Source organism: Anomaloglossus baeobatrachus, chromosome 4 (assembly GCF_048569485.1).
Source record: "Anomaloglossus baeobatrachus isolate aAnoBae1 chromosome 4, aAnoBae1.hap1, whole genome shotgun sequence".
Taxonomy (NCBI): domain Eukaryota; kingdom Metazoa; phylum Chordata; class Amphibia; order Anura; family Aromobatidae; genus Anomaloglossus; species Anomaloglossus baeobatrachus.
In genome coordinates this window covers 224473793-224498260 of record NC_134356.1, presented here as the reverse complement: position 1 = coordinate 224498260, position 24468 = coordinate 224473793, and the positions used below count along the sequence as shown (strand labels likewise).

The following is a 24468-nucleotide window of genomic DNA, read 5'->3' as shown; positions in this document are numbered from 1 at the left end:
AAATAGACAAATCTTAAGATACTGTCACTGAATAAACTTGTGTCTAAGATTATGACATATACAACTAAACCTTTGTTAAGAAGCTGCGATGACAGAATTATTAGTTGCTTTCTACTAGAAAAATAAAATTAAGTGTTAACGAAAGCCCTTCTTGGAATTCCTTTTGTTAGGTGAAACTTATTGTCACGTGGACTTATGCTGACATGATAGAGTTAGAGGACAATGTTTCAGGTCAATTCTTCTCTAGACGTCCATTCATTGTCCTGTGCCATCTCTTAGTGCATTATGCTAAATTAATCACCACCATTCCTCTGAATCCTGCATAATTCACAGACTAGAGGTGTGAAATCTGTGGGACAAGACAATGTGGTGGTCCACCTTATAGGCTGGCTGTTTTATAAAAGGTTCCTTCCTCTAGGTTTTTTTTTCTTGAGCCCACCTACTCCACTCTCCAAGATCCTTTAACTTTCCTTGCATATCACTCAGATTTCGATTACCTGTCTTTTTCTGTTAGGCAGTCCATCTCGGCTTTTTAGCATCTGTGTTCTACACAACCTTCTATGTCCTTTTTATTCCTTTTTTATGTTCTCACCTATTCATGTAGTATGGGCTTTCTATCTCATCATAGTTGATATCCTCTCTTGGGCTCTATCTAGTTGTGTGGCAATTCCACCTGCTGTCATATTGTTATAATGACAACCTTGCCCTGAGGCACAATCCCATCTGCACCTTGCCAGTCTTTGAGTACTCTGTGTACTTTGGTGTTTCTTTTTCCTTTACTCAGTTACTAAGTGCAATTGTGATTTGCATATAACAGTTCAGAGGTAGCTGAAAGCCAGCCCAAGTATTCGATCACACCTTTCCTCATCCTGCCCGTGTTGCCCACTGGCTTCTACTTGCAGTTCTTCACATCCTACTGCACATCAGAGCAACTATGGCTGTTCCAGGTGACATTGGCTCTTTTACAGCTTGGGACTATGTTGTTTTTGCCCTAATGCTGCTCATCTCTGCTGTCATTGGGATTTACTATGCTTTTGCTGGTGGCGGACAGAAGACCTCAAAAGATTTCCTAATGGGAGGCAGGAGCATGACTGCTGTACCAGTGGCTCTTTCCCTTACTGCCAGCTTCATGTCTGCTGTTACAGTGTTGGGTACCCCAGCAGAGGTATACAGATTTGGTGCCATGTTCACCATATTCGCTATAACATATGCCATTGTTGTGGTACTCTCATCGGAAATATTTCTGCCAGTGTTCTACAGACTGGGCATCACCAGCACCTATGAGGTAAGCGCAATTATATAGCTGATGTAAAAAATGTTGCTAACTATACATTATGGCAGGTTGTGAGCAATGTTATATATTCCACAGATTAGATTATAGTGGCAGGCTGTGAGTAATCTTATATATTTCACCTCTTAGAGGAGGTTTCTACTTTTAGAAACTTTACCACTAATGTAAAAATATCCAAATCGGATAGTTCTCACTTTCCACAGGTCCAGCATTTTGGTTGCAGCTCACATCATATCAATAAGCTCAGTATCTTCTTCTATTTTCCTTAACCACTGGGCTCAGTGATTGGCTGCAGCGGTGATTAGAAATGTTGATTACAACTGCATTCAAAACACTGAGACCAAGAGCAACAGCAGAAAGCTACCTCTGGACCCAAGCAAGGTGACTACTATCCGATTTTGCTAATTTACATTATAGATGATATTTGGTTCCCCTTTTCTAAAAGTGAAAAAACCCTTTAAATAGGTTCTCTGATCGTTTGTAGATAAGGTATTACTTAAATGATTAAATATTATATCATTGAGTAGCCCATTCTTGTTTCCGCCCTCATGCCGGATACTCGGGTTACTATCTTGATCCGTATTTTTCATCAGCATTTGTAAGCCAAACCCAGGGTTAGAACTTAGAAAGTGAAAAAAAGATGAAATGAAACATTTTGCAGTCCTTTTGTGATTTGGACCCTTTGTTGATTTTGGCTTTGATGCTGTAAAAAGTAGCAGTAAAGAATTAAAGATTCCAGATTTCCAGACGTTCTACTATTGAGTCAGTTGGCTTTATATTGTAGTGAATATTGGTTATAATTAGATCAAACGAGTCCAAAGGTTCTTCCGAAAAATGAAAGCTGTAATGTGATAGTTGGCAAATCATACTAGTTTTGATAAAGCTTGCCAATTTACCATCTCATGTCCTGGAGACGTAATCATTAGAAGTCTTAAAGGACTGATATAGTGTATCACAATTCACACATCTGAGCAACAATATCTGTCCTGATTAATTATAAACGTGACATGTTGATTCATAACTAACACAAACTGTTTTTCTTCCTTACTGGAGTGTCTGGATAAGAATCTGTTATTACGATGAATCATCAGTAGAGGATGCAATGTACTCTGGTGTAGTTAACAGTTACAGAAGCTTCTCAAGATGCAGGTTAATAATTCCTTCTGGTAACTCGAAAAATTAAACCTTGCTACCGGTAACCTGTAGGTTGTGACTAGAGCCATCCTATGTGCTATAATAACTAATCAGAGTTGGATGAATGATCTTTTTATATATATATATATATATATATATATATATATAGGTGTATATATACTGTGTGTATGTGTGTGTATATATATATATATATATATATATATATATATATATACATACATATATATATATATATACACAGTATATATACCTATATATATATATATATATATATATATATATATATATAAAAAAAGATCATTCATCCATGATATATAAACAATGGAATGGATCCAGCAAGAAATTGGTAAGTCCAGGTGGCAGTAAAAAAATTGTTTCTCTTTATTAAGCACAATTAAAATAATACAGAGCTCATGGCATATGGTGGATGCAAGACACACACAAAAACGGACTACGCGTTTCAGTGGTGTTAGCTGCCTCCCTCATGGTCCAAGCCAAAACTCATATAAAATGATATATATATATATATATATATATATATATATTTCTTACATTCAGTATTTAATTCAGATGTTATTTCCTACATATTAATTAAAATCATCTAATAACCATTATATTATCTATTCATTATTTTCACAGTATCTTGAGCTCCGATTTAACAAATTTGTACGGCTTATTGGCACCATCTTATTCATCATCCAAACGGTATGTAATGTCCAAAAAGTAACAAAAATATTATTCTCATTTAAAGTGCTGCTGACTGCTGGATTTGGACTGTTAATGTTAACTACCATTTTATGTGATTTTTTTTTAAGTACTGTGCTTTTAATCACACTTGCTGATAATTATGGTAATACAGCAGAAAATGAGCTTTTAATATTGTGCACGCTATATTATAATATACTCCTACATGCACACTGAGTATTTGGTGAGGTTTTTTACCTCAGTATTTGTAGCCAACACCAGGAGTGGCGCAATCAGAGGGAAAGTATAAGGCCCCTTTCACACGTCAGTGATTCTGGGACGTTTGTGCTTTTTTTTTTAAATGTACCAGAATCACTGACATACGCAGACCCATTATAATGAATGAGTCTGCTCACACGTCAGTGATTTTTCACTGCACGTGTCTCCGTGCAGCGTACCCGCGTGTGCATGATTGCCGCACGGAGACATGTCCATTTTTTTCTGGCATCACTGATGTCCCATGGACCACGCAGTGGTGTGGTCCGTGAAACACGTGCCAGAAAAAAACGTGCATTTAAAATAATAAACATTTTAACTCACCCGGCGTCCAGCGATGTCCTCTGGAGCCCGTGCAGCTTGCTGCTTCTGAGCCGGCTGATTACTGTCGCGCATATTCATTATGTGCGACACAGCCGACCCGGAAGCAGCTGCTGCGGGGGTCAGCGCCGGCCGGATGCTGCACCGCGGGAGGATTCAGCACCATGGACAGCGGGAGCGCGCACAGGTGAGTTGATTTCTAAGTGCAATCACGGGCCACGGAGAACGGAGCCCGGATTGCACTTAGACAACCCACGTGTGCCGTGATTTTCGGCACACGCAGGGACATGTGCGTGTTTTACACGCCAGTGAAAAACGTCTGTGTTTTTCACTGACGTGTGAAACGGGCCTTAGGCCGCATGCACAAGTTAACTGTTTGGTGGTTTTCTTACCTCAGTATTTGCAATAGAAAACAAGAAGTGGAGCAACCAGTAGAAAAATGTAATAAAAAGGCTGTGCTCACTCGAGCATATACATCAAACTAGTGCTAGCCGACGTTTTATCGAATAGCACTCGGACCAGTGTTATACTATGGGGCAGTGCCGATCAGCGTATTTTTTCTCATGTTGATTTGACATTAAAAAACCTTGCAGCATGCTGCAACTGGCAGCATATATCGGATCACGTGCACCCATTAGGAGCAGATAAATCATCGGACTGCACTCGGCTATCATCCAAGTGCTGTCCAATTTATGTGGACACAGATAATGGAGAAGATTGAGAAGCTAAGTTTTCTGTCCTCTCCGGACTTGTGATATGATTCTCTCATCGGATCACAGTAAACTGACACACAGCTCACGCTCTGACCAGAGAGAATCATCGCTCGTGTGAGCGAGCCCAAACAAGTGCAAGATTTCTGCCTTTTTTACCCACTGTACAATTAGCTTACAAATACTGAGGTAAAAAACTCACCAAATACTCAAAGTGTGCACGGGGCCTAACACAGTCCCAAGTCACTGTAAGGCCACGTGCACACGTTGAGTATTTGGTGAGATTTTTACTTCAGGATTTGTTTACCAAAACCAGAAGTGGATAATAAATACAGAAGTGGTGACGTGTTTCTATTATACTTTTCCTCTGATTGTCCCACTGCTGATTTTGGCTACAAATACTGTACTGAGGTAAAAAAAACTCACCAAATACTCAAGGCGTTCACGGTGGCTTAGAGTATAATGATAATAATAATAATAAAAAATATAATTCTTACTTCCAAAACTAATATAATTTAGCCAAAACTATATTATTATTTATTAAATAAAACGAACGACCAGAGCCAGTATTGTTTCACATTCCAATCGCTATCCTATTAAATATATATTATATGTATAGGAGCGCTATCAATTATTTCCTATGTATTCTTGTATATTACACAATTCTCGATATCAATATTATGACAGTAATGAAGTGCTATTAGCGGCCACTTGTTAATGAAAGTAATAATATTTTCTAATGAATAATGCCACACGAATGCCAATTAAATAGATCTATAATATAATTTGTACAGCGTCACAAACTATTGCTGCCATTGCTGCTGTTATTACTTATAGTTTCCACAATCCAGCAAATATCACAACTGAACAGCTTCAAATTGCAGATTGCTTTGAGCTCAAGTCTATAATATTTCAGCATTATAGTTTGCATCTTTCATTGTCTTTGTGTCTCCATGATGAATTCCCAAATGTCATACACTAACAGGCAATACGAGAAAAATATGAACCATTATAAGAGAGCTAAAATCATGGAGATAAATCGTGTAGCCATTGTGACGAACTAGACGTCATTTTGAACATCCCTATGCGCTTCATCAAAACTCTAAGGGGTACTTTGCACGTAGCGACATCGCTACTGCTATCTCGTCGGGGTCAAAACGAAAGTGACGCACATCCGGCGCCAGTAACAACGTCGCAATGTGTAAAGCCTAGAAGCACCAATAAACTATCGCAAAAGCATCGAAAATCAGTGATCTGTGTAGTGTCGGTCATTTCCATAATTTCGCTGCAGCGACAGGTACGATGTTGTTCCTCGTTCCTGCGGCGGCACACATCGCTGTGTATGAAGCTGCAGGAGAGAGGAACATCTCCTTACCTGCGTCCCGCCTGCAATGAGGAAGGAAGGAGGTGGGCGGGATGTTTACGTCACGCTCATCTCCGCCCCTTCACTTCTATTGGTCGCCTGCCGTGTGACATCGCTGTGACGCCGCACGACCCCCCCCCCTTAGGAAGGAGGCGGGTCGCCGGCCAGAGCGACGTCACAGGGCAGGTAAGTGTGTGTGAAGCTGCGGTAGCGATAATGTTCGCTACGGCAGCAATCACAAGAGATCGTATCTGCGATGGGGGCGGGGACTATCGCGCTCGGCATCGCTACAATCGGCTAGCGATGTCGCAGCGTGCAAAGTACCCCTAATAGCTTGTTACAAGGAGGTTTTTCAAAACATAGCCAACATCAGGATCTGTGGAGACTACTGATTCTGACATTCGGCCTGCTAACTTTTCTGATGTCTGTTGTGATCAGTGCAGGCAGGTTCAGGCATCGACCTACATACTTGTAGTTCATAGGCAGGCTAGCAGGTGTTAAAGTGAATCTGTCCCCAGGTTTTTGCTACCTCATCTGAGAGCAGCATAATGTAGAGACAGATTCTGATTCCAGCAATGTGTCACTTACTGAGCTGTTTGCTGTCATTTTGATTACATTAGTATTTTCTCTGCTGCAGATCTAGCAGTTATACAGAGCTCATGAATATGCTGGACTACCTGCCACCACTCTAAGTAGTTCTATAATGATAGTCTACTGCTGATTAATCAGGGATTTTATCACAACTACAGTAAGCAGCCCAGTAAGTGAAACACCACTGGATTCAGGATATCTGCCTCTATGTTAGGCTGCTATCAGATTAGGTGGTAAGAACCTGATGATATATTTGCTTTAATCTCTGCTGGGCTGCTTGTTAAGGGTACTTTACACGCTGCGACATCGCTAGCGATTGCTAGCGAAGTCGAGCACGGCAGCACCCGCCCCTGTCGAATGTGCGACATTTGGTGATCGCTGCCGTAGCGAACATTATTGCTACGGCAGCGTCACACGCACATACCTGTGCAGTGATGTCGCTGTGACCACCGAACAATCCCTCCTTCTAGGGGGAGGTGCGTTCGGCGTCACAGCGACGTCACCGTGACGTCACTAGGCGGCCGCCCAATAGAAGCGGAGGGGCGGAGATGAGCAGGACGTAACATCCCTCCCACCTCCTTCCTTCCTCATTGCCGGTGGACGCAGGTAAGGAGATGTTCGTCTATCCTGCAGTGTCACACATAGCGATGTGTGCTTCCGCAGGAACGACAAACAACATCGTACCTGCAGCAGCAACGATATTAAGGAAAGGAGCGATGTGTCAACGATCACCGTTTTTGGACAACTTTGCGATCGTTGATCGTCGCTCCTTGGTGTCACACGCTGCGATGTCGCTACCGGCACCGGATGTGTCACTAAAGACGTGACCCCGACGATATATCGGTAGCGATGTCGCAGCGTGTAAAGCACCCTTTAGTCTCCTTTTATCACATTCTGAGAGAGCCAGTCACAATCGCTCCACTCCTATGTATGCTGTCTGGACACTTCCTTTAATGCCAGCTATAGCTTCTCTATACTGGTCTGATGAGGTGTTGTGATCCAGACTTACTGGTGGTTGTAGTACTTAATTTGCTGTGAGTGGTTATGGTGTTAATCCTTGTTGTCCTTTGTTTGGGGCCTTGCTTCTCTTGCTTTTCTTCTTAGTTTCTTACTGTTTGTTCCTGTGAGTTTGCACGGTATCTTGAGGTTTTTTTTTCTCGGTCTGTCTTTATTTGTGTTGGCATCGCACTCCTGTCACTTCCTTCCCTGAGGAGGGAGGAGACAGTTTACTTCTGGTCAGGAGGATAGTAAGGTACAGGACTCTGGAATCTCTTACCGTCATGGGTAATATAGAGGTTAGGGATAGCCTAGGGTTCCCTAGCGTAAGGGACAGTATAAGAGCCCCCTGTCCCTCGCTATCCTGCAGTCATATCGTGACATAGCTGCCTTGTTTTGTCAGGGGCTCAGCAGTAACCTAGATACTGTATCTCCATTTTTAAGCTATTAGGGCAATGCTAATAACGGGCTTTATAGACTGCACATACTTAAATAGAGCTAGGCAAACCCCCACCATTACATACAGTCATATGAAAAAGTTTGGGCACCCCTATTAATGTTAACCTTTTTTCTTTATAACAATTTGGGTTTTTGCAACAGCTATTTCAGTTTCATATATCTAATAACTGATGGACTGAATAATATTTCTGGATTGAAATGTGGTTTATTGTACTAACAGAAAATGTGCAATCCGCATTTAAACAAAATTTGACCGTTGCAAAAGTATGGACACCCTTATCAATTTCTTGATTTGAACACTCCTAACTACTTTTTACTGACTTACTAAAGCACTAAATTGGTTTTGTAACCACATTGAGCTTTGAACTTCATAGGCAGGTGTATCCAACCATGAGAAAAAGTATTTAAGGTGGCCACTTGCAAGTTGTTCTCCTATTTGAATCTCCTATGAAGAGTGGCATCATGGGCTCCTCAAAACAACTCTCAAATGATCTGAAAACAAAGATTATTCAACATAGTTGTTCATGGGAAGGATACAAAAAATTGTCTCAGAGATTTAAACTGTCAGTTTCCACTGTGAGGAACATAGTAAGGAAATGGAAGAACACAGGTACAGTTCTTGTTAAGCCCAGAAGTGGCAGGCCAAGAAAAATATCAGAAAGGCAGAGAAGAAGAATGGTGAGAACAGTCAAGGACAATCCACAGACCACCTCCAAAGACCTGCAGTATCATCTTGCTGCAGATGGTGTCAATGTGCATCGGTCAACAATACAGCACACTTTGCACAAGGAGAAGCTGTATGGGAGAGTGATGCGAAAGAAGTAGTTTCTGCAAGCACGGCACAAACAGAGTCACCTGAGGTATGCAAAAGCACATTTGGACAAGCCAGTTACATTTTGGAAGAAGGTCCTGTGGACTGATGAAACAAAGATTGAGTTGTTTGGTCATACAAAAAGGCGTTATGCATGGAGGCAAAAAAATACGGCATTCCAAGAAAAGCACTTGCTACCCACAGTAAAATTTGGTGGAGGTTCCATCATGCTTTGGGGCTGTGTGGCCAATGCCGGCACCGGGAATCTTGTTAAAGTTGAGGGTCGCATGAATTCAACTCAGTATCAGCAGATTCTTGACCATAATGTGCATGAATCAGTGACGAAGTTGAAGTTACGCAGGGGATGGATATTTCAGCAAGACAATGATCCTAAAAAACGCTCCAAATCTACTCAGGCATTCATGCAGAGGAACAATTACAATGTTCTGGTATAGCCATCCCAGTCCCCAGACCTGAATATCATTGAAAATCTGTGGGATGATTTGAAGCGTGCTGTCCATGCTCGGCGACCATCAAACTTAACTGAACTGGAATTGTTTTGTAAACAGGAATGGTCAAATATACCTTCATCCAGGATCCAGGAGCTCATTAAAAGCTACAGGAAGCGACTAGAGGCTGTTATTTTTGCAAAAGGAGGATCTACAAAATATTAATGTCACTTTTATGTTGAGGTGCCCATACTTTTGCACCGATCAAATTTTGTTTAAATGCGGATTGCACATTTTCTGTTAGTACAATAAACCTCATTTCAATCCAGGAATATTACTCAGTCCATCAGTTATTAGATATATGAAACTGAAAAAGCTGTTGTAAAAACCCAAATTGTTGTAAAGAAAAAAGGTTAACATTAATAGGGGTGCCCAAACTTTTTCATATGACTGTACATCCAATATCAGGACATATTGATTGGTGCAGCCTGGGGTCCAAGGGGTGAGGAAGCCCATTTCTACCTCCAAAGCAGATGTAATTGTACATTATGATGAGCTATTGGACATCAAAGGGCCCATGTACTGTTCTTGAACAGGGCTCTCTTCTGTCTGTTTACAATGACATATACATAAAGAATATCAAACAAGAATATATCTATTTATACATGTGTATATGTGTTGTAATATATAAACTAGCTAAGTGTAGAGACTGTCTATTTCTCAGCCCCAATGCCATTTATTACGTGGCTCTTCATATAATGCACATTAAATTCCATTATATATGATGATGCTTTTAATCCTCAATTTATTCCACTATATATGATAATGCATTTAATTCGTAATCAATGCCATCACACATGATAATATATTTAATTTCTTAAATGATGCATCACATCATAGCCTTCAGGATCTAGATATAAGTATAGATGCCATCATATCTCTAAACATCCATCATTATCTCTATTTAATCAATTCTCAAATATATTTCTAGGACAAAGGGGAATGATCGGTCTAGTGATTCCTAAATAAATCCTAAATAAGTCAAATCTTTATCAATCTAAAATACCGCTATTCCTCATGTGACATAAGTGAAAGCAATAGCCTTAAACCGCGTCCACATACTGTAATAAACCTAATATTATATAATTTTACATGTCAGAACAGTCTCCTGTGGAAGGGCAGGCAGGGGTGCTAACATCATTTACCAACAATTGCCTCTTCTGCCCATTTTTATATAACTCAGTGGGCAGGAAGGTTGGCAATGAAGATACAGATGGGTCTACTCTTTTATTTTGCAGAGGAACTGATTTAACAATCATCTATTGTTTAGTGATTTATTTTGCATTTTTACTCCTGTAATATACTTATTACTGTTTTGTTTTTTATTAGATTCTTTATACTGGAATTGTAATTTATGCTCCTGCTCTGGCTCTGAATCAAGGTAAGAAAGAAGATTGATGAGAAATAAGATGAAGCGATTTCTAGCCTTTTAGACATCATTCCATTTTTGAAATATGCATCTCTTAGCTATTGATAGTTCTCCTATAAACACACCATTCCTTGACCTTTACCATTAGCTGCATATCCCAAACTCTGTGCTAATGTCCTCATTGAGGGGCATAATTTGTGTTTAGTGCATGTGTGCCGCCCCGGCGCAGACCGGGTTGCTCGGATCTGGGGTGGTCGTGGCTTGAGGGGTCTGGACCCGTGCTCGGCTAGCACTCCGATCCTTGGAAAGGGGATATTTACAGGGGAGAAGTTTGTGACGCCACCTGCGTGTTGCGGTAATGGGAGTACCGCCGCTGCTGAAAGGAGTACCTGGGCAGATGTGTGGAGCAGCAAGGTGTGAGTCCCTCCGCAGGTAGGGAAGGCTCCGGCCTCTGGGGATTTTGGTGGGATGTTTGGGAGCGCAGGGTGCAAGGGGACCAGATTACTCACTGTGGGTAGTCGTGGTGCAGGATGAGGATTATAAATCAGACACTCACACTGATGATAAACCAAAGGCTCTGTGCATCACAGTCTCTACAAGGAAGCCCGTCCAGGTGTCCGCTCCCACCGGTGTCACTTGATAGTCTGGACTGTTATGATCCGGAACCATGGAAGACCACCACAAATCATTGGTAAAAGGTGACAAGAGCATTGGCAACTAATCTGGCCGCCATCCCCTTACTAACCATCACAACTAGAAGTAGCCGAGGGGTGAACTAACATCCTGTGCACCGCGAACCCAGCCAGAGAACGAACTATCCTAAAGGAAGGAAAGATGAATAACTCTCTGCCTCAGAAAATAGACAAAAATAGTAAGCCCCCCACATTCAAAGACTGCGGTGATATAGGAAAAACACAATACACAGATAGATGACAAGATTAGCAAAAGGTGAGGCCCCCACTGACTAAAATAGGAAAGGACAGGAAAGGGACTGATGGTGGCCAGAGAAAAACCCTGCAAAATTCCAAATTCCTGATAGTACAAAAAGGCCCTCAGATCGCACGATCTGAACTCTGTCCTATACCAGGTGCTTTTGTCATACCAATGAACAGAAAACAAGAATCATAATAAATTCAACAAGCCACAAACACATGGACCCAAAGGAGCTATACTCCAAACAGAACTGCAGGGAGTTCCCCAGCCAAAAAAACTGAGGGGAAAATCCCTGCAAGCAAATAAACTGAAAACAACCACAGAAAGTGACAAACCCAGAAAAGAGCAAAAGAACCAAACAATAAATAAAGAGCAAGCACTTATCTGGGGTAGATGTGGTGTGGAGCAGAATGAAGCAGGCTGGTGATACAAAGAACAACTGACATCCGGCATCACCTGCTATCAGACCAGGATTTAAATAAGCAGAGAGTTAGCAAAGGAAACGCCCATTGCACAACATACCTGGTCCAAGTCAAAACCATTCCTGGCCACCAGAGGGAGCCTCCCAGCAGCCAAAACATAACTAACATTCACAACACTGGACCCTGCCTCTGTGCACAATTTTAGTTGTCTGTTGTGGCCCCTTGGCATGAAGCTGTTGGGGCCCTGCTACCTGTGTGTAGGGCAGCTGTGCTGTTGATGGCTGGCACTTGGGATTTCAATTGGGCTGCTTGTTATGGAGAACCTATCCCCTGCGTTGTGCTGATGCTTTCAATCTCTGAGCTCTTAGGGAAGTTCATGAAGATACTCTCCCTCCCAGGTTCATTATCAGGACAGATAAACCTGCTCCCGACCTAGGGTCCTGTACCCCGTCGTGCTCGATACCGATCAGTTCTTTTGGGGTTCTGATGCCGACATTCCTACTAGACTATGTCCGCTGCACCCTTTCCTATGTCACTGCCACCGGTCCGTGACTCCTGTGGTCCCGGACTACTGTCTGCGACCCAACCTTAGTCTCACTCCCTGGGAGCTACTACTCCCAGCTCCTCACTCTTTGAGGGCTACTCTCAACTCCTCGACTCCCCTGAACTCTCTGGAACTTCCCTCCAACTAGTCTGTCTGAACCCTAGGTGGGTGGCCCTACTCCAGCTTGACCATCCCACTGGTGTGTCTGACAGGTTTGTTGTGAGGTGTGGTTGGGATTTGTAGTGCTGATGGTGTGACACCGGTTATTGGGAACCTGGAAACATGGGGGTTGGGTCCTGCACCCTGGGGGACAGGATGCAGTTCCCTGTAGCCCCCTGATATAGTCAGGGGTGCTACATGTGCAGATCAATAGTGTCTTTACGAGGTCTCAGAGAGCGCCTAAAAAGTCATTTTTATCAGCTGGGCAATAGAAGCAGGAAACTCCTTGCAAGGGCTCTTTATCCCCATTCCATGAACACTTACATACCTTTCATAAAAGACCCTAAGGGAGAAGGAAATTTACATAGTAAGCAGGATATCCTGTAGTGGTTCTGTAAATATTATGAAGCCTTATACAACCTCAGGAGAAACAGGAGAGTGTTGCAACACAAGGGACCCAGGATCACATACAGGCATATCAAAAATCTCACAGGATCCCCGTCCTGAATGAGGCATTACTACCAGGGCTGGAGGAGGACTTTGCACTGGAGGAGGTTAATGCAGTAGCAGTCCAGATGTGTTTACAACAGATTTTTATAAACAATTTTCATAACTTTTAAAGCTATTGTTAATATCGGTCTGTAAGTACATTTCCACAGGGAGTTTGTTCCCACCCCAGGCGTTGATGGTGCACATCACAGTTATACCCAAATCGGAAAAGGATGCATCTCTCTGTGGTGGATCCAGATCAGGTGGGCGTTGTACCCGGGAGAGAGGCCAGGGACAATACCCTGAGGACCATTTCTCTGATAGACGGTGCCAGACGGCGCAGGATTCCAATGTGTGTACTGTCCGTGGATGCTGAAAAAGCCTTCGCCAGGGTGCACTGAGATTTTATGTTTCATATTCTTAGAAACATAGGGATAGATAAGCACATGATGAATAGAATTTCAGCACTATATGCATCCCCTACAGCTCAGATTAGAATTAATGGTTCTCTCTCAAACACTCTGACAATCTGCAATGGAACTAGACAGGGGTGCCATCTCTCCCCGTTGCTTTACATCCTGACCATGAAAAACCTGGCTGTGGCCTTAAAGCATAATGTCTCAATTAAATGAGTTACATTTCAAAACAGAGACCATAAATTAGTGTTATTCACAGATGAATTGCCTCTCTATGTCACCTTTCCACTTGTTAGCTTTCCAAATATTTTGGCTGAACTAAAGAAATTCGGATCCCTGAGTAATTTTAAAATAAATACACATGAATCCGAAATGTTGAATGTTTCTCTTCCTCCCGGGCTGGTGACCCAGCTCAGTGCTTCTCTCCCTTTTAAGTGGCAAAATAATTTCTTGAGATACTTGGGAATTAAAATGACAGCGGACCCGCTCTTTCTCTTTAAATGAAACCATCTCAACATTTTGAGAAATATAGAGTCACCTCTTAACAACTGGAACAAACTCCAACTTTCTTGGTTTGGCAAGATTAACGCTGTCAAGATGGATTTGTTACCACGATTGTATATTATTTGCTGTTGCTGCCCTCCTTCTTTTCTTGTCAAAAAAACATTAGATGGGTAGAGGCTGATATAGATCCAAAAGTGGTCTTATGAACCAGAACTTCACCCAGCTCTGACCTTATTACTACGCCTTTTATTACCAAACAATTAAAGAACTTTATGGTCCGGGGCAATAAGTATCTCAAATTATCCTCCATTACTGGTCCATTGACCCCTGTTGATAACAACCCAGATTTTCAAGCAGAATTCCATAAATCAAAGTTCCTTAACAAAAGGAAACATGATCAACCAGCCATTCACGATTCCATCTCGGATACTGGTGTCAAACCACTACATAGTTTTTTCTCTAACACCAATATTCCTCAGGACGTGTTTTTTTTTTTGTTTTTTTTTTATGAACAGCTTCAGAGCTTTATTACATCAATGTCCAAGAAGATAGACATATACAGGGTGCTCACACCATTTGAGAATTTTTGTCTGGGAGTGGAGTCTCCAAACCATACCATATCGAGCTTGTATAACTTATTTCAAAGGTGCAGGAGTGGGGTGGATGGCCTGCCTAGATATTTCCAGAGATGGGAAGAGGAGTGAGGGAAGATCATTCTCGCTGAAAGATTGTACCAAAATCCTTCTTCTTGTCAATAAATCACAGTTTTTAGGTTTTTTTGGTACTAAGTTATCAGAATAAATATAGTAGCTCATGCACTCCATTTTTCCATTCAGAACACATGCACACTTGCCCTAATTGAGCATACATTTGTTTTGGGAAAACAGGAAGGATGGCCTTCATCTGACAGTTATTTGAATGGCCAGCTTTAGTTTTATTCATGAGCACATATGTATTAGTACTTTTGTCTACAGGCTAAACTAATTTTATCTTATTTTTTTATATATATATATTTTTATTCATCTTTTTCAGTTACTAAGTTTCATTTGTGGGGTGCCGTCGTGGCCACTGGAGTAGTCTGTACCTTTTACTGCACAATGGTTAGTAATGCTGTCATATTGTCATTCAAAAAACTACAGTTAAAATTAAATATATCAGTTTTTTATGGTTTTGTTTTGTTATTTTTTTACGTGGTCAGTCATTCTAAAAATTAATATAACCAGATAATAGAGAAATCAGAACTTAGTAAAAATATGTCAATTTTGGCATCTGTTTGTCAAATTGACACAAAACACTACAAGGTTTAAGTGTCTACTCAGGTTTCTTAATAATGTCTGATCAATTACTTAATTTTTCTGTTACACTGTTCTACATATTTCAAAAGTTGTCAGGTTCATTTATCAAATGACATATTTTTTAATGATGTTACTCTCCTGAATTCCAATCTGAAATAAATATGTTTAGTTGGCTCTTGTTTCTTTGATATCAAAGAGTTTTCCTTTAACTGTTACATATAATTAATTCATACAAGTTTCAGTACTTTGAAACATTATTATTGTTGCAAATATAAAGATGCAGAATATTTACTTATGCCAATTTTCTGATTTTTTTTGAGAAAACTTAGCAACAATTCAAATAATTAAAACATGTCTAAACACTATTGTGAATTATGAACAGTTACAGAAATGGCACTACAAAATTTGGTACTTATTCAGTGACAAATCTATTTTTGCTTGTCTGTCTCTTCTACTCCTGCATCAAACAATCTCTTGCAATTGTCCAACAGTAATCTCCAAACATTGATTCATTCCATTTTCCTTGATATCTTTTCCCCATAGCCACAATATCTTGTGAACTCTCTGACCGTGCTTGTCACTCACTGCTCCACCGTTTGGTGGAAAAAGTCTAGATGCGAATATAAGAAATTAATCTTTAAGGACATGTTACAGCCAAGATCCCTATATGTTTTGATGAGATTTTTTTCACCAACTCTTCATAGTTATCTACTTTTGAGTTTCCCAAAAAATTAGTTCCCACTAATGTGAATATTACCCATGTAGCCTTTTCCTTGTCCTGCATAATGAAGAAGCTTGCAAATCTGAGTTCCAATAAAGACATCCTTTATTTTTGCTTCCCTAACCTTGTAAATGTATCAATGTGATACTTGAATGCATTTGGATTTTTATCCATTGTCTTTACAAAGTTCTTCATTAGGCCCAACTTGATATACAATGCAGGTAACAAAATCTTATGTGGGTAAGCAAGTGGTGGATGCAGGACATTTTTACTCCCTGGATAAAGTGAATGTGGGAGAGGCCAGTTTATTTTTTGTAGTGATATTCTCAATAATTTGTGTATCGACCCTGGAGACCAAGTAAGAGGGCAACCACTTTTAAGTCACACCAGAGGGGCCACAAATGTTGGTTATAATTCAGACACCTCAACAGCTGTTTCATGTTGTCATGGATTTTTTTCATGTGGACTGCATAAACAACTGGAATTGAAAGTAGATTTTTGCCTTTATGCAGCAAGACGGCTTTTAGGGCTCATGCGCACGTAACTGCTGAATATTCTGCAGCGATTTGACAGCACATGTGCACGTCAAATCGCTGCAGAAACACTGCATAATGGATGCAGTTTTTCTGTACAAAAAAAGCCGATTTCATGCGCTATGGATGTTACCCCACCATAAACAGAGTGGGAGCTGTATCCATAGCGCACAAATAATTGACATGCTGCCTTTATGAACGCACGGATTTGGGTCAAAATTTCAGCACCCAAATTGCTGCGTTCATAAAAGCAACATGCGCACGTCTCATGCACAATCTTCATAGATTGTGCAGGGGACGCAGGACGCATGCATTTACGCTGCAGTGCTATATGCAGCGTAAATGCATGCAATTACGCAACGTGCGCACGAGCCCTTAGGCTTGTTTTGGATGAGTCAATGAAGAGCCTCCATTCTTCTGGATTATGACATATCTTTTGAGCTTCCATTAAACTGTTGATGTTATATGTCACAAGATCACCCTCCATGAATAAGTATTGGACAAGATCTCTACCATTGTTGGGGAACAAAGAAATTTACATTGCCTGCTAGGATATTCCACTGCTGTGGCCAGGAACCTAAGAGCTCAGCCTTAAGGCTGCATCACACGCAACGACATCGCTAAAGAGATATCGTTGGGGTCACGGAATTTGTGACGCACATCCGGCCTTGTTAGTGATGTCGTTGCATGTGACACCTACAAGCGACCGCTAACGATCAAATACTCCCCTAATCGTTGATCGTTGACACGTCGTTCATTTCCCAAACATTGTTGCTGGACGCAGATTGTTCATCATTCCTGAGGCAGCACACATCGTTACATGTGACATCACGGGAACGACGAACAACAACGTACCTGCGTCCTGCCGGCATCGTGGTGGGCGTGTCGTTAATGCGGCTGGTCTCCGCCCCTCCGCTTCTACTGGTGGGCCGCTATGTGACGTCGCTGTGATGGGGCACGAATCTCCCCCTTAAAAAAGAGGTTGTTCGCCGCCCACAGCGACCTCGCTAGGAACGTAAGTATGTGTGACGCATCCTATCGATATTGTTCGCCACGGGCAGCGATTTGCCCCTGACGCACAAACGACGGGGGTGGGTGCTTTCGATAGCGACATCGCTAGCGATGTCGCTGCGTGTAAAGCGCCCTTTACTCTTGGGCAGATCCAAACAAGATCCTCTAACAAGATCGTTCAGTTCAATTTGTGTTATAAGGTGTGGTTCAGTTGATGTTGCTGACAGAAAGTCTGGTTTAGGAGCAGAAGATGCTTCATGACACCAAGTACTCTCTTCTTCCTCACTTGACTCAACTGAAAATGTCTGTGGTGCTTTTGGAACCAGCAGTTCTTCTGTATGTGGTACTGGGTGTATTGCAGATGGTATGTTTGGATACTGTAAAGTCCACTTCTTACTTGAAACTCCTTTCCTAATGGGGGACATCAGGTATGAATAGCAAATGGTAGTGTGATCAGTTTTCTCTCTCCAGATTATTCAGACTGCAAAAGGCCTAGAATACCTCTTCCCATGCATCCACTGGGTAAGATGTGATGTACATCTATTGCAGCATATGTGTGAAGCCAACTTTTGTCCTCATCTCCTTTTCTGAAGCTAAAATACAGGCTCTAGGCTTTTCTTATCATGATAGTGAAGTTTCGTCTTTGTGATGCAAAAGTGACTTCTTTGCACATGTAGCAAAAACTATCCGATTTTTTAATGCAAGAACGAGACATACTGTATCTAAAAAAAACCATATAGAAACATGTCAATATGCTAAAAAACTAAGCTAAGAAATCCTAAAACTGTATACCTTACATAAAGAGCATTTATAAAAGTAGATGATGTAACTGTAATTAGGATTACTTCATTGGAGCTAAATTGACGTTTTGATTAGTCACCCTAAAATGACAGAATACTTAAAGGGAATCTCTCACCAGGTTTTTGCTAGCAGAATGTAGGGGCAGAGACCCTGATTCCAGTAGTGTCACTTAATGAGCTGTTTGTTGTCATTTTGATAAAATCAAAGTTTTCCCTGCTGCAGATCTAGCAGTTATACAGAGCTCAAAAATATGCTAGACTACCTGGCAGCAGGTCATGTAGTCCTCTCATGATAATCTCCTGCTGATTAAACAATGATTTTATCAAAACTACACTAATGCAGCCTAGTAAGTGAAATACCGCTGGAATCAGGATTTCTCACTTCAGTCGCTGCGTGGAGCTCACAGTAGGCAGTCATGTTCTATGGCGCTCGCTGTGAGCTTCAGATGTAGCAGTGGTGAAAGCTTCCTGGGACCTCGTGTGGATTACATCGGACCTGGGTGTTTTGGGACTTAATAGATTGGTAAAAGAGGGTGCTTTTTTGTCTTTTATTTCAAATAAAGGATTTTTTTGGTGTTTGTGTTTATTTCTTTCACTTACAGATTAGTGATGGGTTGGGGGTCTCATAGATGCCTGCCATCATTAATCTAGAACTTAGTGGCTGCTGTGGGCTGCCATTAACTCCTTATTACCCCGATTGCCACTGCACCAGGGCAATCGGAAAGAGCCGGATAAAGTGTCGGGGTTGTCACATCTAATGGATGTGACAATCCTGGGCAGCTGCTGGCTGATATTTTTAGGCTGGGGGTGCCCAATAACCATGGTATCCCCAGCCTGAGAGTACTAGTCCCCAGCTGTCGGGCTTTATCTGTGCTGGTGTCATAATATGGGGGATCCTACGCCAATTTTATTTATTTATTTTACTGTACAATATAGACTCCCCATCGGGGGATTGATTTGCCAGTCCTCCGAAACACAGGGACAAAACGCAAAAAGAATTGATATGCTGCATCTTTGGTGTCACCTGCAACGTGTGCACAGCAAAAATGAAATCTCATAGGCTTTGCTGGGGAAGGAAATGCATGCAGTTGGGACCAAAATTACACTCGGAACAAATGCAGGAAAAAACACAGCGTGAGCAACAAGGCCTTACTCTTACCAGGGTTGATAACTATACTACTGTTATTTTTTACAATCCTGCATTAACTTTTTTATGATTTTTTGCAGGGTGGTCTTAAAGCAGTTGTGTGGACGGATGTCTTCCAGGTTGGGATCATGGTTGCAGGGTTTACATCTGTAATTATTCGAGCTGTGGTTGTCCAAGGTGGAATTGAACCCATTTTGAATGACTCATATTATGGAGGAAGACTAAATTTTTGGGAGTAAGTAAATAATACCTGTATGTTGCTTCATTTATTTCTTTTGCTTATATTCTAATAAACATTGCCAAACCGAAAAATGCAAGTGATATTTCAGTACATATAACTATATTAAATGTTTTATAATTAAACTTTCTACTGATGGAGAATATCAAACACATTGACACCATCACTATTTCATTTACAGTACTTACTAAAATGCTTCTATTAGAATGTAATTTTAATCTTGATTTCTGATTATCTCTAGTTTCAACCCCAATCCACTGCAGCGGCATTCCTTTTGGACAATTATAATTGGAGGAACCTTTACATGGACTGGAATTTATGGTGTCAATCAGTCACAAGTACAGAGATATATTGCTTGTAAAACCAGATTCCATGCTAAAATGTGAGTATTAAATGACACTTTCCACAAAATCTACTTACTTAAAAGGTAAAGCAAAATGGGCAAAAAAAAATCTAAAATAAATGCTTTCCAATTTCCTAAGAGGATTGAACTTTTCTATCAATGCAGATTATTATGTCTGGTATGCAGGGGCATAACGATTGCGGTTGCAAAGGTTGCAACGATAAATGGGCCCAGGAGTACAAGGGGCCTGTTGATCCCAGCGCTTGTTTCAGATGGATGCGCATATAAGGGCACACATCCAGCTGAAATGCATTGCAGCAAGAGACCCTACAGGTCCCTGCACTGCAATACAAGCTACCGGCCAAACACTGGCTGGCAGCTGACGTTGGTGTGCAATAACTGGGGACGCATGACAGTGACATCATGCTCCATGGCGCACATGCCAAGGTTAACATCTGGCCACAGTATGTTGCCTACAGAGGACACCCCGCGTTTTGGGAGCAGAGAGAGAAGAGTAGAATGTTGGGCTTTTTTGGGGTTTTTTTTGTAGCGTTCGAGACTTAACAGGGACTGTATATACTAGGGTGGAGCCCAGGATAAGGACATTCATACCAGGATTGGCCCAGGATGGGGACCATATACAGTAAAGACCAAAAGTTTGGACACACCTTCTCATCTCTAGAACAACAATTAAGAGGAGACTTTGTGCAGCAGGCCTTCATGGTAAAATAGCTGCTAGGAAACCACTGCTAAGGACAGGCAACAAGCAGAAGAGACTTGTTTGGGCTAAAGAACACAAGGAATGGACATTAGACCAGTGGAAATCTGTGCTTTGGTCTGAGGAGTCCAAATTTGAGATCTTTGCATCCAACCACCATGTCTTGGTAGAAAAGGTGAACAGATGGACTCTACATGCCTGGTTCCCACCATGAAGCATGGAGGAGGAGGTGTGATGGTGTGGGGGTGCTTTGCTGGTGACACTGTTGGGAATTTATTCAAAATTGAAGGCACACTGAACTAGCATGCCTACCACAACATCTTACAGCGGGGTGCTATTCCATTCGGTTTGCGTTTAGTTGGACCATCATTTATTTTTCAACAGGACAATGACCCCAAACACACCTCCAGGCTGTGTAAGGGCTATTTGACTAAGATGGAGAGTGGTGGGATGCTACGCCAGATGACCTGGTCTCCACAGTCACCAGACCTGAACCCAATCGAGATGGTTTGGGGTGAGCTGGACCGCAGAGTGAAGGCAAAAGGGCCAACAAGTGGTCTAATGTCCATTCCTTGTGTTCTTTAGCCCAAACAAGTCTCTTCTGCTTAGGACATACATATCAGGATAGGCACAGGATGAGGACCATATATACCAAGATGGGGCCTGAGATGAGGACATATATACCAGGATGAGGATATACATGCCAAGATGTATCAGGATGGGGACATACAGTTAGGTCCAGAAATATTTGGACAGTGACACAAGTTTTGTTATTTTAGCTGTTTACAAAAACATGTTCAGAAATACAATTATATATATAATATGGGCTGAAAGTGCACACTCCCAGCTGCAATATGAGAGTTTTCACATCCAAATCGGAGAAAGGGTTTAGGAATCATAGCTCTGTAATGCATAGCCTCCTCTTTTTAAAGGGAACAAAAGTAATTGGACAAGGGACTCTAAGGGCTGCAATTAACTCTGAAGGCGTCTCCCTCATTAACCTGTAATCAATAAAGTAGTTAAAAGGTCTGGGGTTGATTACAGGTGTGTGGTTTTGCATTTGGAAGCTGTTGCTGTGACCAGACAACATGCGGTCTAAGGAACTCTCAATTGAGGTGAAGCAGAACATCCTGAGGCTGAAAAAAAAGAAAAAATCCATCAGAGAGATAGCAGACATGCTTGGAGTAGCAAAATCAACAGTCGGGTACATTCTGAGAAAAAAGGAATTGACTGGTGAGCTTGGGAACTCAAAAAGGCCTGGGCGTCCACGGATGACAACAGTGGTGGATGATCGCCGCATACTTTCTTTGGTGAAGAAGAACCCGTTCACAACATCAACTGAAGTCCAGAACACTCTCAGTGAAGTAGGTGTATCTGTCTCTAAGTCAACAGTAAAGAGAAGACTCCATGAAAGTAAATACAAAGGGTTCACACCTAGATGCAAACCATTCATCAATTCCAAAAATAGACAGGCCAGAGTTAAATTTGCAGAAAAACACCTCATGAAGCCAGCTCAGTTCTGGAAAGTATTCTATGGACAGATGAGACAAAGATCAACCTGTACCAGAATGATGGGAAGAAAAAAGTTTGGAGAAGAAAGGGAACGGCACATGATCCAAGGCACACCACATCCTCTGTAAAACATGGTGGAGGCAACGTGATGGCATGGGCATGCATGGCTTTCAATGGCACTGGGTCACTTGTGTTTATTGATGACATAACAGCAGACAAGAGTAGCCGGATGAATTCTGAAGTGTACCGGGATATACTTTCAGCCCAGAGTCAGCCAAATGCCGCAAAGTTGATCGGACGGCGCTTCATAGTACAGATGGACAATGACCCCAAGCATACAGCCAAAGCTACCCAGGAGTTCATGAGTGCAAAAAAGTGGAACATTCTGCAATGGCCAAGTCAATCACCAGATCTTAACCCAATTGAGCATGCATTTCACTTGCTCAAATCCAGACTTAAGACGGATAGACCCACAAACAAGCAAGACCTGAAGGCTGCGGCTGTAAAGGCCTGGCAAAGCATTAAGAAGGAGGAAACCCAGCGTTTGGTGATGTCCATGGGTTCCAGACTTAAGGCAGTGATTGCCTCCAAAAGATTCGCAACAAAATATTGAAAATAAAAATATTTTGTTTGGGTTTGGTTTATTTGTCCAATTACTTTTGACCTCCTAAAATGTGGAGTGTTTGTAAAGAAATGTGTACAATTCCTACAATTTCTATCAGATATTTTTGTTCAAACCTTCAAATTAAACGTTACAATCTGCACTTGAATTCTGTTGTAGAGGTTTCATTTCAAATCCAATGTGGTGGCATGCAGAGCCCAACTCGCGAAAATTGTGTCACTGTCCAAATATTTCTGGACCTAACTGTATAAACCAGGATGGGAATATATATAACAGGATGAGCCCAGGATGAGTAAAATATATAGCAGGAAGAGGGATATATATACCAGGATGAGTCCCAGAATGAGGACAGATATATCAGGATGAGGACATACGGTATATACCAGGATGGGACCAGCATGAGGTCATATGTACCAGGATTGGGAGTATATGTACCAGGATGGGGGACATATATACCAGGATGAGGACATATATACCAGAATGGTCCCAGAATTGGGGACATAGATACCAGAATGGGGGACATGTATACCAGGATGGGCAACATATATACGAGGATAAGGACATATTTACCAGGATGGGATCTAGAATGGGGGCTTATATACCAGGACAGGAAACATGTATACCAGGATGGGGAACATATATACCAGGATGGTCGGACATATATACCAGTATGGGAACAAGTATACCAAGACAAGGGATATATTTAAAAGGAAGTGGCCCATGATGGAGGACATTAGTACAGTATGGGGACATTAGTACATGTACTACATGAAGGGGAGAAACGCGTATGTCTTTATAGGATTTAAAGCATCACAAGACCCCATATATCTGACCAACATTTGAGGAGGGTGGAGGAGACAGGCAAAAACTTTATACCAGGGCCCATCAGACTTTAGTTAGAACACTGCTGGTATAATTAATGAATTCTGTGATGAATGTTATGTTTAACTATTAGTTTGCCACTTACCTGGGCCTTATGTATTCCATATTTTATTAGGTCCCTTTATGTGAATCTAGTAGGGCTTTGGGCTATTCTCTCCTGTGCTGTGCTTAGTGGACTGGCTATGTATTCTATCTATAAGGACTGTGACCCTTGGACTGCTAAATTTGTATCAGCCCCCGATCAGGTGAGAAGTAATTATAAAACAATGGACAGATATATTATTTTTACATTATTTATTAGCCATTGGTCTACTTATATTGTAAGGGGTTGTGACACTAAACGCTTTGTTATTAATAGCTCATAAACAGGTTTAAATGTTCAGAATATATTTAAAGTGGATAATTTGAATTAAAAAAGCAGGAGACCATTATAGGAAAGCCCATGTGACAGCAGGGCCTGTCCGTCATTGGCTCAGCTGCCGCATAACTGTCTTTCTAGTCTCTTTCTCCACTGCTGAGTCCCTTACCACATTCCAACATCACAGGAACCCTTTCTGAAAATGATCAGTTCTCCTTCCAAAAACACTCTTTTGTCTAACTTTTTGTTATATGCTTTAAGTTGAGTATACAGTCGTGGCCATAAG

The 24468-nt window shown here is 41.5% G+C and overlaps 1 protein-coding gene across 1 annotated transcript in view; it reads left to right on the top strand.

Moving 5' to 3' along the window:
* Nucleotides 1–874: 874 nt before the first annotated feature.
* The window catches only part of LOC142301395 (sodium-coupled monocarboxylate transporter 1), a 52162-nt gene continuing 28568 nt past the window's right edge, over nt 875–24468 (top strand). Inside the window, exons 1-7 of the mRNA XM_075342391.1 lie at nt 875–1285; nt 3086–3151; nt 10496–10547; nt 15035–15102; nt 19590–19744; nt 19989–20129; nt 23940–24069. Of these exons, the coding sequence (XP_075198506.1) occupies nt 935–1285; nt 3086–3151; nt 10496–10547; nt 15035–15102; nt 19590–19744; nt 19989–20129; nt 23940–24069 (963 nt within the window). The 5' untranslated portion in view covers nt 875–934. The remainder of the gene's footprint in view (nt 1286–3085; nt 3152–10495; nt 10548–15034; nt 15103–19589; nt 19745–19988; nt 20130–23939; nt 24070–24468) is intronic.